Source organism: Camelus bactrianus, chromosome 30 (genome assembly GCF_048773025.1).
Source record: "Camelus bactrianus isolate YW-2024 breed Bactrian camel chromosome 30, ASM4877302v1, whole genome shotgun sequence".
NCBI classification, from domain to species: domain Eukaryota; kingdom Metazoa; phylum Chordata; class Mammalia; order Artiodactyla; family Camelidae; genus Camelus; species Camelus bactrianus.
The window spans coordinates 8618639-8633846 of record NC_133568.1 but is presented as its reverse complement, the minus strand read 5'-3'; the positions used below and the strand labels follow the sequence as shown (position 1 = coordinate 8633846).

The 15208-nt window shown below is 52.9% G+C and overlaps 1 protein-coding gene across 2 annotated transcripts in view; it reads right to left on the bottom strand.

Moving 5' to 3' along the window:
• The window catches only part of ARK2C (arkadia (RNF111) C-terminal like ring finger ubiquitin ligase 2C), a 103428-nt gene that overhangs the window by 53075 nt on the left and 35145 nt on the right, over positions 1-15208 (bottom strand). Inside the window, exon 1 of one of the 2 annotated variants that reach the window (XM_074355207.1) lies at positions 3443-4410. The exons of the other annotated variant lie outside the window; for it this stretch is intronic. Within the exon in view, the coding sequence (XP_074211308.1) occupies positions 3443-3461 (19 nt within the window). The 5' untranslated portion in view covers positions 3462-4410. Of the gene's footprint in view, positions 1-3442; positions 4411-15208 lie in introns of those variants that run through there. 2 annotated transcript variants of the gene reach the window in all.

Genomic DNA, 15208 nt, shown 5'->3' with positions numbered 1-15208 from the left:
GCAGCTGGAAGGAGAGCTGTCTCAGTCTTGGGCAGTGAGCCGGTGTAGGGGTGGCCAGACCGCGGCTCTCACTCATGCCCCAGAGAGACCGTGCTTCCACGGTGAACACAGACACGGACTTGATCACTGTAGGTTCAGGTTTTCACCTTGTTTACAGTCTGTCCTCTGTAGGAGGGCCCCCATCTGACTTGCCACCCCTGGTCGTTTGCACCTAAGTGGGAAGAAGGTTCTGGAGGAAGGAAATCAGTGAGAGTCTGGTTGGCCGCAGGGAGTGCACCCCCAAGGGCGGCAGGAGGCCAGAGAGAAATGTGGGAGCACGTGGGACAACCTCTCGGGCTTCCTCGCAGCCAGCCCCACCGGAGCCACCGCGATCACTGCCTGGCAGTGGGCGCCTTGTCTCTTCCAAGCCTCACATCAGTCAAGACTCAGACTTCAGTGCCTGCACATTATTAAGTAGTGGAGACAGGTTTTGAACCTCCGCCTGCAGACTCCAGACCCCAGGTGGGTAAGATGAGTTCTCACGCCTTCCAGGCTCTCCAAACCATGACTCCACATTCCTTTCTACTCACTGGACCATCTGTCTCCACACTGATCGCTGCACGGTGGCCAGTGCTCCTGGGGATTGGGACACGGCTTCCCTGGGTGGAAGGTTTTAGAACCCAGAGGATACATCGAGGTTGGAGAAGCATTTGGAGTGAGGGGACAGCAAATCTGAGACCTCACACCTTGATGAGTTAGACTAAGGTCCAGCTCCAGTCTCACCTGGATGGCAGAGAAGGGGGCCACGGCCCAGGCAGGGCATGAAGCTATGGGGGAAGGAGAAGAGAGCCTCCCAGTGATGAAGACAGGGTTTCTAAAACCCTGGGAGGGAGAGATACCAGTGTTGCCTGGGGTCTGCCCTCCGGAAGACCTGATTTGGCAGCTGTTGGCAAGGAGGAGGTTGTTGCCCGATCCGATGCTGCCCAGTCAACTTCCCAGGGCCCAGGCCCAGCCCTCCCACTAGGACTGCCCTCCACCTTCCAGAACAAGAGCTGGGAGGATCCACACCAAGCAGCTCTCCTCAAACATAACCGGATGTTGGCAGGATGAAACCCACTGGCATATCCTCTAGACCAGTATCAGAATTCACACCCCAGTGCCTTTCCTGGTTGCCATCTCCACCCTGAACCGACAGCGTGCAGTGAGCCAGGCTCTGTGCCCAGCCCTGAGGCGCAACGTCCTTCCCACCTGACAGACAGCGGGCCACACGCACACGCACGGCTCCAGCTTACACGCTGCAAGTGATGGAGACGCTGCCTCAAGGCTACCCGGCACAATCCATGTGAACGCAACCCCCGAGGAAGCGCTTGTGAACAGTAAACTGGAACTAATGGACAAAGAAGCGGCGGCCGCCCGTTTAGGGAGCCTGGACTGGCGCCGTTTTGTCCTCAGCCCCACTGAGCTAGGAAACCCCTTCTGCAGCCACCCAGCTGGCAAAAGCAGAGCCCAATTCAAACCTAGTCCATCACACTCAGACTCTAATAAATGTGAAGTGTTTCCACTGTGGTCATTACTTTCAAGAGTTTCAATGACACTGTCATACATGGAGGAGGTTCAAGTCAATCAAAGTCCCCTTTAGCAGAAAAATCCGTCCCATTCACTGAATGCTTCTGAAATGACTCATAGTCACTGTCTCATGCAACCTCACGCCCCTATGAGGCATCCATGCCCCCATCCTACAGATGAGGGAAATTCACTACTGAGACCAGGATACAGGGCTCAGAAGTGGAGCCACAGGTCGGTCTGCAATTCTGAGCCCTGCTCTCCCAAGTTCCCTTTGTCTCCCCTTAGTCTCAGAGTCCACGCACCGTCAGCACCCACGGATGGGGCAGAGGGACCGTTGTCCTACAATGCGGGCGGGGGGAGAACAGAAAAACTGGCCTATTTCCATCACTTAGAGAAGGGTTAGTGTTCCGTTTCACAGGAAGCTGGAAGTCCACATGCTTTACGTTCGGGTTCCACTGAAAATAGAATTTACGTGCCAGAGAGTCTATGAAACCAGCCACACCACCTGAGGACACAGAGGCAGTGACCCATCTCCAGCCGCTGTCATTTGCCGTCAGACAAGTGATGGCTGATGGAGTCATCTTCCCCAGAGCCCCCGACCCTGGCTTAATTTCCCACAATGCCCCATTCCTGCACCAGCTCCACCCTGGGGAGGTGGGGGTCGGGGGGGCAGGAGGTGGAAAGAGTCCCAGGGTCCGAGATGTGAGGGAAGGCTGAGGGGCTGGTTGGCGGAGGAAGATCATTCTTGCCTCCATCAGCCCTGGGCCTCTGACTGGGTGGCTCCCTCCCACCCCCTCCCCTTTCTGTGCCTTCAAAACGAAGGGCTTGAGCCAGATGACTCTGATATGCTTTGTTTCTCGTAACAGATTATGTGTCTGTCCCCCAGTATATCCCATGGGAATTTATCTAAAGTATTTAGAAATTACAGTGAGGTTTCATTTATCAGCCTTGTTGAGAAGGATTCACATAAGTGATTTTTTTCCCCATCACAGCAACTTACCCGTTTAATCGCCATCATTTCGTATGGAAGCCTTTCATAAATGCTCACACACTTAGCTGTCTTAGCTCCTTAAACAGTGACTAAATACAGTGTACCCCTCCCCATGTCCCTGGGGTCAGAATCACCTAACGTAACGGGACAGGATGACCCTGCCCCTGTCCCTCCCCCCAAGCCTCTCCTCCCCTTCCCATTGCTTGTTTCCAGTCTGCTGGGGACTGTAAACCACATAAACTACAAAAGGAATCCAGGAGACTGGGCCCCAGGGTGAAGTATGTGAGCTCTGTGGTCGCCATTTCAGCGTTTTGGATCTTTTTTCCCTTTTCTTTTTACCTCTGTGTCCTTGGATGTGCTCAGTATTCACCCACATCGACCTCTCCACGCAGACACGCCTCCTGGAGTTCTGTGGGTTTACTACAAACACCCCCCAAAACCACCTTCTAAAAGAGCTGCTTTCTCTTGTTGACTAGGATTTGGTGGGCTCGCCCGTGCCCACCCCACCACTACACGCTCCCCTCACCCCCACATCTGAGAAGCTCAAGCCAGCAGAGTAAAAAGAAGCCATGAAGGCCCAAAACCCGAGACCCCGACTGCGGGCAGCTCTGCCCAGCGCCCACCCCGTGGGCTTCCCGCGCCCTCGGCCGCGGCTCAGGCAGACCTGGGAGCAGAGCACGGGCACCTCGCCACCTGACTTCTTTCTGCTCTTCCTGCAGGTCCTGAAGTGTGTTTCGGAAATAAACTGTTCTGCAGGATTGAGCAGCTTCTACGCCACAAAAGGGCCCTGGGACCAAATGCATCTAGGAAGCAGTGGGTTAAAAAAAGTTCCAAGCCTGGAATATCACAGTGAGTGGTATGTTTGGAAGGTAGGTGATATGATATTACAGGAAATGTCAAACTCACCAAACCGGGACCCAAGCATCCTGGACAAGACCACCTAGCTCTGCGGCTACTCCTTTCACGTCCTGAGGGTAATTGCATTAATCACGGAGCAAGCCCCTTTCCCTCACTCGGACTCATGCTCCTCCTGTGTCAAGTGGGGGGGGCTTAATCTGGATCGGGAATGGCAAAGAGGCTTGTGTGGAACTCATGTGCCAAGTCAGATCTTGGAACATTCCGGCCTGCGGTGTGTGTTAAGAAGAATTCCGATGCTGCCTCCAGGCCGGAGGGGAAAGCTGCCGCGGTCAATTAACATATCTGCCCCGTCCCTGGAGCCGGGCTGGCAGCCCGCGGGGCCCGCGTTGGCTGTCCCTGTAACGAGATAACGCCTAAGCTTATCACCTTCTGCCTCAAGAGTCTGCTTTTGGGGACGTGACCCTGGGATTTCAGAAGTCCTCGATGGCGGAGACTGGAAGCCTCTCCCTCGGCCTTGGCCTCCTCCAGGGCAGTTGCCTGGGGTTGCTGTCTGTCCCTATTTGGTGGGAGCTCGCACCCTTGGTCCATCCACTTGCTCGGCTCCTGACCTCCTCCAGGTCTGTGACACTGTCCTCACTTCCCACCTTCCAGACCGACACTCAGGTGCAGTTGGACACACAGGAACTCAGGGGGACTTTGGCACCAAAGTTGGGACAAATTTCCGCCTACAAGCCCTGGAATAAGACAAGTTCTGTACAGACTCCCTGTCCCCAGAGCTAACTGCTGTTTTCATAGTGGATTCACTTCCAAAGGCATCTGCTGTCCTGAGGAAAGCTGTTTTTCACCCTCGGGGAGGCCCCAGAGCACTGCATTGGAAGCACGGCTCATTTTCAGCCAGGAGCTTGTGTTGACCTCCTGTGCCCATCCTGGAACTCTCTACAGGTGGCGCCTGGCTATCTGTCTTTTTTCCCACATGCCTCAGCAGGGCGCTGCTGGTGAGAACCACAGGGCGTCAAGAAACGTGTCTGCTGAGCTGGCCGGATCGAGGCCCTGTGCTGACAAGGTGTGGCAGGGTATCACTGTGTGAGACCGCCAGGTAGCACTGTTTCCCTGACCCGGCCCATTCTCAAGGACGTGGTGAGACATGAATTCAATGAGCCGTGTTTGTGAAGTGCCTGGTCCGCGCCAGCACCCAGCGGAGCCCAGAAACCTCCCCTCCCTTAGTGTTCAGCTGCTCCTCCACCACCCACACCTCACCTAGAGAAGGCTCTAGAAGTCAGAAGGTGGAGGATTCCCAAAATGACCTAAAGCCAGTCTGCTGCGGACAGAAGGAAGCAGGAAGTGTAGGAAGGGAGACAGAACCTCCCTCTGGGAGCTTCATGTCCAGGCTCCCACTCCACACCCTGGACCTTTCTGTCCACGGAGAAGAGAGTCCCCACTTAAGGGACAGCAACTGGGGACAGGAAGCAGGCCTGGTTTTGTTTACTACTCTATCCGTACCTACGTGCTTGGCATGAAATGGGCCTTTAGTAATTATCCATTGAGTGGATGGATGGATGGATGGATGGATGGATAAACGGGAGATGGAGGGATATTGGATCGAGGTATAAGATACCATAGAAAGAGACCTGGATTCTGGTGCTGGTCCCAGTACTTACTGACCTTAGAAGAAAATTGATATTAACCTCTCTGAGCTCCTGCTTCGTTTTAAACAACGATGGTTACACCTGCTTCGACTCTATCATAGTGGGAGTTTGTGCCTCTAACGGGATGACTACACTCATGGTGGCACTTGGTAGATCATCAGATTACACAAGTGCCACACATGATGGTGACGATGGTGACAAGGCGCATCAGTACTTCGGAGAGCAGCCAGGGTGTCAGGGCCTCTGGATCCTCGTACAAGGATGGGGAAGACTTTATTTCAGGCTTCCTCACCAGCGCAGGCACTGAGGCAGCCAGGAAAAGGAGGATAAACCCTGGCACTGTGGGTACGCACTTCCTTCTCACCCGTGAGAGCATCCCCCCTGAACTGGTGGGCTAAGGCATTTTCTGCCAAGGCCCCAAGAGGCCATGGGTGGACCCCACTACCTCTTTTCGGCAAAACAACTGAGAGGCAGGCCCAGATGGCAGGGAAGCTCCCTCCTGCGGACACGGGGTCCAGCGAGCTGGAGTGTCAGAGCTGGCAGACACCACCATGAGGTCACCTAGCCCCATCCTCTCATATTAATAACAGCGACTCCTCCAGCCCCAGACACCTCACTGGGCTCAGCTGAAACACTTATTACTTACAAAAGGGGGGAAAATCACTTTTCCAAGAAGGAGGCAAACACTGATTTATTAACTAATTATGTCCGGGGGGTCCTGCCAAACCTGCGGGAGTGGAGCAGGAGGCTGAGGGCTGGGTGGTGGCGGAGAAGCTCTGGGAGGGGGTGGTGGGCGCACAGCTCACACGCCAGAGGGTGAGGGCTGACATATCCCGCTGAGGGGCTGGGGTGCTCATATTTAGACTTTCTCTCTATGCATTTAAAACAAAGCTCATCTTCCTTCCAGCATCCACAGAGAGGAGCAGATTTCTGAATCTGGGGACTTGGAGGCCCCAGGGGCAGCTCCCAGTAGGGTCAACGGAGCCAACCTGGAAAAGTCCTAGTCTCAGGTTCGACGACCACGTACAGAGCTTCCTTTTCAGACCCCTCCGTGCGCGCGCACACACGGATGCGCGCACACAGTCTTCCCCGTGCTCAGAGCCCTCCAGACAAGACAGTCTGTCATCAGTTATTTACACCCCGCTGTGAAGATGCACCACCACTTCTACGTCCCAAGAAAACATACAACGTCGCTCTCGTTTCTGCGCCATTTGATTTAGAGCCCAGGAAAAAGCCGTAACTGCTGGGGAGGGATGGGCTCTTCTGGCCCCTGACATCACATCACCCGGGCAACAACCATCTCCAACCCAAGAGAAAAGAGCTGGTATCAGCGTGGTGAGCAGGAGCCCGGAGAACACATGCCAGTGTTGGCTGGACTGTCTCCCGCCGGGACTTCAAAAGGTGTGCCAACCAGGAAGTACAAGGGAATCCTGGAGAGGACTGTGGAAACCTCTGAGGGGCCGGGGGCTGGGTCACTGTGTGTAGATGTGCTGTCTGTGATGGGCACGGAGAAGTCCTGCAAGGGGGTGAGTGGGACTAAGGCTGCGTGGGTGCCCCGGCCCTGCCCGCAGCTGCCAGGGCTGCGGGAGGCGTCTTCTAACCCATGCAGGGGTACAGAGTGGGCCCCGAGCCTCAGTCACGGGTGGGAAGAAATAGCGGAGATCGGCCCTCCTTCTGCGGAGGCGGTGCCACTTCACAAAGCACCTGAGTGAGTGTGTCTGCTTATATAGGAGGTGTTGTGTGTGCGGGTCTGTGTGGTGGGGCGGGGGGAGGGAAGGTAATATATCCATGGGCAAAATTCAAAGCAATGGATGTGGGAGAGGATAGAAAATAGAGGCCAGGGATGTTTCAAAAAAGAAGAGGCCCTCAAGCCCCAGTTCTGGGCAGAGCCCTGAAGGAGAAGATCCCGTGATGAAAGGACGTGGAGTCACACCTGTACACACACACACACACACACACACACACACCAGCCTGCAGGTCCTTGCAAGACCGGGCACCTTCAGGAGATCTTGGGCACCCCCAGCCTCTCAAGACTCACGTCCATCATAAAGCACCTAGGTTGTGCTAACAACCACAGTGGGGTTCTAGATGGAGGGAGGGTGGGCCAGGGCCCAAAGAGAGAGGCGGTGGCCTTGGACGGTAACAAACCTCCTGTACCACATCTGTGCGGGGCTCTCTCTGGCTGCAATCCCTCCATTTCACTTTCTGTTTCTGTCTGCTGTTAAGTCCAAAACTATGAAATAAGGCAAAAAGAAGACTCTGCATCCTTTCAAAATCATACTAGAACACTACCTGAGAGTCACCTGGCTTTCTAGAGAAATAGAACTTTATTTGACTTACTACTTACTGTTGGTAAAGTTAGACATTATCATTAGGAAACTAATAAGGGTGCAAACGATTTTTGCCCAGTGGAGAACACCAGCTTTGTATCTAGTTTAGCCATCTGATTCCGGTGCCCCTTTTTTCCACTAACGTGTGTAGACATCATCCTGCTGATTCCCTCATTAACCACGTAAATAAATCTTTGGCTTGTGCTCACTATGTATTTGTAGGAGAATTACGTTTTTACATTTGGAAATTTGATTTTGACACTGTCTGGGGCTGATCCTCTGCCTTCAGCCCCCAACACTGACTGCCTCCCACAGCTGAATAGGTAGGGTCTGTCCGTGTCTCACTCTTGGGCAGCCAGCATCCAGCTCGAGTCTGTCTCACTCACGCAGCCCCTTTCCCAGCCTGGGCTGGGCCCTCAGCCTGATCCTGGCCTAACACAGTGAGAGGAAGGAGGGTGCCACCTGGGTTCTCTGCCCCGGCCACGCTGGCCCAGGAGGTGGGTGTGTGCGTGCCGTTCCAGGCCTGGGGCGGGGAGAAGTCTCACTTCGTCAGTCTCTGCCCGATTCTGCTGGACCAGCACTGGAGATCCATGAGCCTCTTTCTTTCCCTGCGCACAGAGGAAATCACACCTCCCAGGGCTGTGGTGGACATCAAAGAAGATGGACAATAGAGAGGATGGTTGGAAAAGCTGGAAACTTAAAGACGTGCAACTGTCAGCAGAGCCTGCTGGGACAGGATCTTACCTTCAGCAGTAGACAAAATCAACAATGGAGAAATGAGAGACTGACACTAGCTGAATGTATTAATTAATTAATTTTAAAACATGAAATGACATACAAAGGGAGGAATTCTTCTTTGCAAAGAAAAAGAAAAAAAATCTCATCTCATCTTTAAAAGCCACAGTTTTGCAGATACCCAGACCCAGCAGGGCCCAGCCCAGGGCTCTGAGCCGAGCAGTAAATCTGAAGCCAGACAGAGCCTTCAGGGTGAGGCTCTGACTGCAGTGTCTGACTGACTCTCCAGCTGCAGGCCTGAGGGACCTCTGCCTCCCTGGGGCTGCCCTTCTCAGGAGGAGGGGAAGCTATCTGTCCAGGAGGGAATCTGTGATGCCAGGGATCCAGCTGCTCAGATGACAAAACCTGTCTTTGAAATCCTTACAGCCTCTTATTTAAAAACCAAGCTGTCCAAAGCCAGCTGGCTCCAACAGACTGAGGCTGAGCCAAGGAGGGCTGACCTGTCCACACAGCTGTTCACCCGCACCTCTGGAAGCTCAGCCTCAGGGCCCTTCAGGAGCATCTGGCCATGAGGCTTGAGGGAAGAGGGGCGCTGCTGGTGAGCTGAATCCTGCGGCCAGAGCCAGGGAAAAGGGCATTTCTACAAAAGTCCCTTCTCAGTGGTGGTACCGAAACCCCACCACAAGAGTTTTGTTCTTTCTCTTTGTTCAAGAGTCTTAAATGATGTTCTTCCCTTCCAGGAGGCCTCTCTGGAACTGGGAGGAGCCTGAGAGGGGCCAGTCTTTGATGCAGTCAGAGCCCAGGGAGCACGGGACGAGGGGCAGCCTGGGGAAGAGGAGGAGGAAGAAGGGAAGGGGCAGAGAAGCACAGCATCGCCTTGGCACAGGTCACTGTTTCCTGGGGCCAGACCTGCCCTTGTGGCCTGAGATGAGAGAGCCTGTCTTCTCAGAGACAAGAGCCAGAGCAGCAAGTCTGGATGGAACCCTGGCGTCGGCTGCCGATGGCAGAGCCCATGCCTGGCCTCACAGTGACAGCGCCCCCTCCTCACTTCAGACCAGCTTGGCTTCCCTGCCCCCATCCTATGGGAAGGGCAGAGTGATGGTACTGTCCCTAGTTTATAGATGGCTAGAGAGATCCAGTGATGTGTGGAGCCCAAGGCTTCACCATACCTCCACACGTGGCCAGAGAAACCCAAGAATCAAAGATGTCCTCCACGACGAGTTACTTCAGAGAAAAAGAAACCCAAGCTGACTGGGGTTGTGCTCAAAGTCTCCCTCTGTCCCTTTCCTTCCTTCTCCGCCAAGGGACTGGCTCTGGGCTTCCCCTGAGACGTTTGGGAGGTGGCTGGGGAGAGTGTGATGGGTACCTGACCCAGGAGGCAGCTCTGCCTTCCAGCCTCTCTTTCCCCTTAGCTGGTGGGGGCCACTCACAAGCACCTAGCCCCAGGTACCCGAGCTCAAAGCTCCTGGATCCCAAGTAGGTTCAGAAGTGTCACGTCTGAGGGATGACAGTTCTCTGGGCCATGGTTCAAAGTGCTGAGAACAGTGCGTGGCAGTCGCATGCTCCACGCAAGCGCCCATTATCAGGATGACTCTGCTACTGGTCCCATCCCTGGCAGCACCAGGCTAGCCACAGGGCTGGCAGGTGGCCCAGATGGAAACCTTGAGACCTGACCCCGCCCAAAGGCCGCCCCGCCCAAAGGCCGCCCCGCCCAAAGGCACGTGCATGAGCGCACAGGTCTCCTGAGCTGTTCCCGTGCATCCATCAGTGGCCTCTCCTTGTCCCTGTTCGTGTCCCTATCCCTCTCTTTGGGAGTCACCGAGCGAGGGACTGGTAAAGCCGGAGCCAACCCCACTCTCCTATTTTACAGAGGAGAAAACTGAGGCCCAGAGGAGGGAGTGGGGGTGAGGGGTGGAGAGGGAGGCGAGGTTCAAGGCTCTTCCGCTCTGCCCCCTGCAGGGAAGGGGTGGCAGGGAGTGAGCTGTTTGTTTTTGGTTTTGTTTTTGTTTCATCTTATTTTATTATTTAGCACTTTTATTGTAGTATGGTTCCTTTTTTAAGAAGCTCCTGGACGAAGAGAATTTGAGACCAAGGGTCAGGAGGAATTTCAGAGTATGGGTGGCCTTGGCCGTTGGACCCTCAACTCTTTTTCTTCCCATTTGCGATGAGGTCATCAAGCCGACTTGGTGGCAGGAACTTCCCCGTGGGCCAAAGATCCGCCCCCACCCCCACCCCTCCCGGGGCAGGACAGCTCCTTCTGCAGTTGGCTCAGTGACAGTACTCACAGGGTAACATCTCTTGAAGTTACCCTGAAACAGACTCTTTTCTCAAGCTCCTCCTCCCCGTCTGTGTCCTGAGTCACGTCCTTTAAGTTCAGAAACTGTAGCCACCCTTGGAGAGACCAGACCTTTGCAGTCAGCAAGGAGAGCCCTGGGCAGGGAGAAGAATCTGGAGGGTGTCCTAAAGGAGGAACCTGGCCCCGGGGGCCTGGTGAAAAGAGAAGGGCTCAGAAGAAGCAGATGAAGACCACTGCTGTTGTCCAGGCCCAGAGGCCAAACTCCTGTGTGACCTCAGGCTGGTCACTCAACCCCTCTGGGCTTATTCCCTCACCTGTAAAATGAATGGGGGGAGGGGGTGGTCATGGGAGATAAGTAGGGAGGGGCCCCTCAGAATCTGGAGGGGTGAAGTATCAGCCTTGAAAAGAAACCAGCACTTTGTCCTATGGGATTGATTTGTTCTCTTAAATTTCAAGCTAAGTTTAAAAGAAAGGGTTTTGTGTTTGCCAAAGTGGGGTCAACAATCTGGACTAGATGTCCCCCCAAAAGGAAGATAAGAGGGTTTTCCTTGGTTAAGTGACTCCCCAGGGTCTTTGTATTTCTAGGTCCTCTCTTTTCATGGGGTAGAATCAGAGGGCAGTGTCAGGGGACTGGGGTTCCCAGCAGGATCATGAGGCCCCAAAGCCTTCTCCTTCCTTCACCACCTCCACCCGCCCGTGGGTCCTGGGGACCAGAAGCCATTGCTGCCCTGCTCCCCTCCTCACTCCTGTCCTAGTTAGGAACAAGCGAGGTGAGCCGCATGCGGGCACCAGGGTCCCACCTCTTGACACACGGTTAGTTCCAGCTGCTCATCCATCTGAGCAGTGGGAGGGGAAGAGGAGCGGGAGGGGGAGGGAAGTTAGACATCCAGCAGCAAAGACACCTCAGAGCTTACCCCCCACACCCCACCCCCACCCCCTGCCAAGCTCCCAGGAGCCTTTCCAGGTTTGGTGGCGATTTAGAGGAAGAAGCACAAAGGCCAGCACTTCTCACTCTGCCCCTCCCACTGAGTGTGTTCAGAGGGACAAAAGTGCTATAGGATGAGCCCCAGGAGCCTGACTGCTAGGCCTGACGCTGACTCTAACTGCTATGCTCAGCAGACACCCAGCCTCAGTTTTCTCATCTGTAGTATGGGCAAAGGGAGAAACTGTTGTGTGGTGCTGTGCAGACTAGAGCTAGGCTGCCTAAGGGAATGTGCAAGCCTTTATCTCACTTTCAAACACCACATCCTTGATCTTGCTCCCTCGCTACAAATTGATAAATGGCTGGGGTTGCCTTGGGCCATTAATGAAGTCTGACCTGGGATCTGGCCGAGCAGTTAGCTAAAATGCAAAGCCCAGGACCCTCTTCCAATGGCCTCATCCTTTAACTACCGAGACTCATCAGCTGCCGAGACCCACCACCTCTTCCCAAATTCCTCTCCATTCCTGCGCCACCTCCCTCGTGCAGCCCACCACCACCTACTAGCAGTCCTCCTGCCCCAGATCTTCCTCTCAGATGCCTCAGCATGGCAAGTCCCACCTTCTTGTACCCTTTACCCTAGACGTGGTGTCCCGAACTTCACACCCTTAATACACCATGCATTTATTAGCTCAAATCACTTTCTCTACCAGAGTGCTCTCAACATTTGCTTATCAAACTCCTACTCATCCCACAAAGCCCCAAACACCAGCCTCTCCCTAAAGCCTTTGTCTATCTCCCATGCTTCTTTCCTCAAGCAAAATTAATCACACCCTTCCCTGACCTCCCATACATTTGGTTCATAAAGCCTTTACACGTGCTTTTCTCTCTACCTGGTACCCTCTGTCCAGCTCCCCACCTCATCCGCCACCCCTTCATCTGACAAAACACTACTGTCAACTCTCCCACACCACTTCTTCTCCAAAAGCTTCCTCCAGCCTCTTCCTGCTCCAGATCTGAGTGAGTACCCTCCAGGGGGTTCTTGAAACATCTCTGTGCATAGTCATTTTAGAGCAATGTTGCTATTGCTTTTTCTAATAGACTTTTTTTAGTTTTAGGTTTGATATTGCCTCTTATTTGTCTGCCTCTCTCATCTCACTGAAAACTCCTTATTCATTGTGTGACCAGCACGTAGCAAGTTTCAGTGAGTTGAATAGTAAGTTGAAGGGAGGGAGGGAGGGAAGGAAAGAGAGAAGGAAGGAGGGAGGGAAGGATGCCACCAACTCAAAGTCAAATTTCCAGTCTCAGTCTTATGAAACGTTCTTCTTTCCATTAAAAGTTATCTACTAAAGATGTAATGAAATGTGATACAAGCTATACCTTTTCAAGTCACAGGGCCATGATTTTGCAACATCCTGCAAAACCTGGTCTAATGTTCCAGTGCACACAGGTGAGGTCCCCCACCTGGGAAGCGTCAGAAGACCCCTGACAAAGACATCTCCCCAAGGGGCTGCATCTACTGCTTCTTCTATGCCTGTGTTCCTCCTCTTCACCTGCCAGGAACGAAGCTCAATGCGGGGCAGGCTGGGCCTGGCTGTGGCCTCCACCACGTCCTGACCGTGTTGTCCTGGGCATGCTCGGAACCACCCTGAACCTCAGCATCCTTGTCGGTGAAGTGGGCGTGCTAACACCTCACAGAGATTCTGACACAGAGAAGGTACCTATCTAATGTCAGTTCCCTGCCTATTGTATGCTAATTTTAGAAAGGATTTAAAGTGGACAGGAAACACAGGTGACGGTTTTGCTGTTTGAAGCCCGGGCCCATCAGCAGGTACATAGAGGAGCCTGTTGGCCCCTCAGCCACAGGAGAGGGTGATACTCAGAGGGGCCAATGCTGACTCTGTGTGAGCCCCTTCTAAATGCTCTATGCACTGTATCTCACTTAATCTCCATACATCCCTAGGAAAGATTATCATCCCATTTTACAGATAAGAAAACAGAGGCAAAAGGAGTTGAAGTTACTTGCCCCAAACCACAGTCTCATTGAAGGCAGAGCCTAAGCCTGTTCTGATATTTCCCTGGCACTTTGCCCAGGACCTGGCAAAAGATGGATTTCAGGCCACCCTAAACGTACTCTACTCCACATGCTGTTCCTATCCCAAAATACTGTCCCCGTCTTGCTTCTCATGGGGTCTGAAATTCTGTGTGCTCTAGACCTCACATAAAACTGCAGGGATCCAATAGTCACCTGACAAACATAGAACTCCCCGGAGCCCATAAACTCATGCAGCCACTAATACTGCAGTTAAGACCATGGTTAATCCATACTCACAAAGAAATGGAACTCAGGACAAGTCATGTATGGTGAAAAGGACAGGAACTATTTAGAGCCAATATATAGATGGGGCCAGTGGGAGCAGAACAGGATGGGGCCGGGGTGTCCTGAAAAGAGCTCCATCAAAGACTGTGAGGGCTGGGAGAGATGGGAAGACAAAATGGGGATCGGAGGGGAAGCAGGAGCTTCTGTCAGGTCCTGGAAGCAACCCAGACAGACAGATGCAGATAAACCCAGCCTAAGGGAGGTTTACAAGAAGAGACTCAAATCCTCCAGGCAAACGATGTCTTTAACTTTCTCTGGACCTTCGCTTGTTGAAAGGGTCCCGGGGTCCTGGCTGGGGCCCAGACATGTGAAGAAGCAGTTAGGAGAAAAGTGTATGAGGCAAGATGGAGTCCAGGCGCCCCTGCACCAGCCCGTGGGCCCACTGTCAATCAGATTGTCGCCGCCTCTCTGGGGTATGCAGGTCCAGCGGAGGCAGAGGCCCTGCAGGGTGCCCAGGAGCTCCTGGAAATGGTCTTCAGGGATGCCGAAGTCAGGGTGTAGCGTCCTCCGTTCTCCCCCCAGTTCAGCCAGAGCTCCTCTGCTTCATGTGCCTTATTTTCTGAGCCTCCAGGTAAAATTTGGGACAGAAAATAGCTGGAGGAGGATTCCATTGCTGGGTTTGTTTGTTTAAAAACCAAGGAATAAGAAGGGGGTAGGAAGGGATAAATTTGGGAATTTGAGATTTGCAAATGTTAGCCACTACATATAAAAATAGATTTTTTAAAAAGTTCCTTCTGTAGAGCACAGGGAACTATATTCAATATCTTGTAATAACCTTTAATGAAAAAGAGTATGAAAAAGAATATATGTATGTATGTGCATGACTGGGATGTTGTACTGTGCACCAGAAACTGACACATTGTAACTGACTATACTTCAGTTAAAAAAAATTTTTTTAAGACACCAAGGAATTAGAGCAAATGAAAAGGCATAAAGCTTCCCGTCTGGGGAGGGAAATTCTGATGTGTGATAAAACATGGACAAAAGTTGAAGACATTACGTGAAAGAAGCCAGCCACAAAAGGACAAATACTGTATGATTCCACATATGTGAGGTTCCCAGGTAGGCAGACTCAGAGACAGAAAGTAGAAAAGAGGTTGTGGGGGCTGGGGGAGAGGGGACGGGGAGTTAGTGTTTACTGGGAACAGTTTCAGTCTGGGAAGATGGGAAACTTCTGGAGGCGGATGTGATCATGGTTGCACAACAACGTGAATGTACTTAATGCCATTGAAGTGTGCACTTAAAATGGTTAAAATGGTCAATTTTATGTTATGAATATTTTATCACAATAAAAAATTAATTAGTTAGTTAATTCATTAAAAGAGAACAATTTTTTTTTAAAGCCACCTGGCTGGTGCACGTGCTGCCTGGGCCCCAGATTTCTTGTTTGTGACAAGGGCTATAGACGGGGACACTGGGTAGTTCGGGGAGGTGGGGGACCAGGATGGCGAGAATGCCCCAGCCTGCCCGTGATTGTGTAGAGGGGGAGAAATCACCCCTCTGTAATC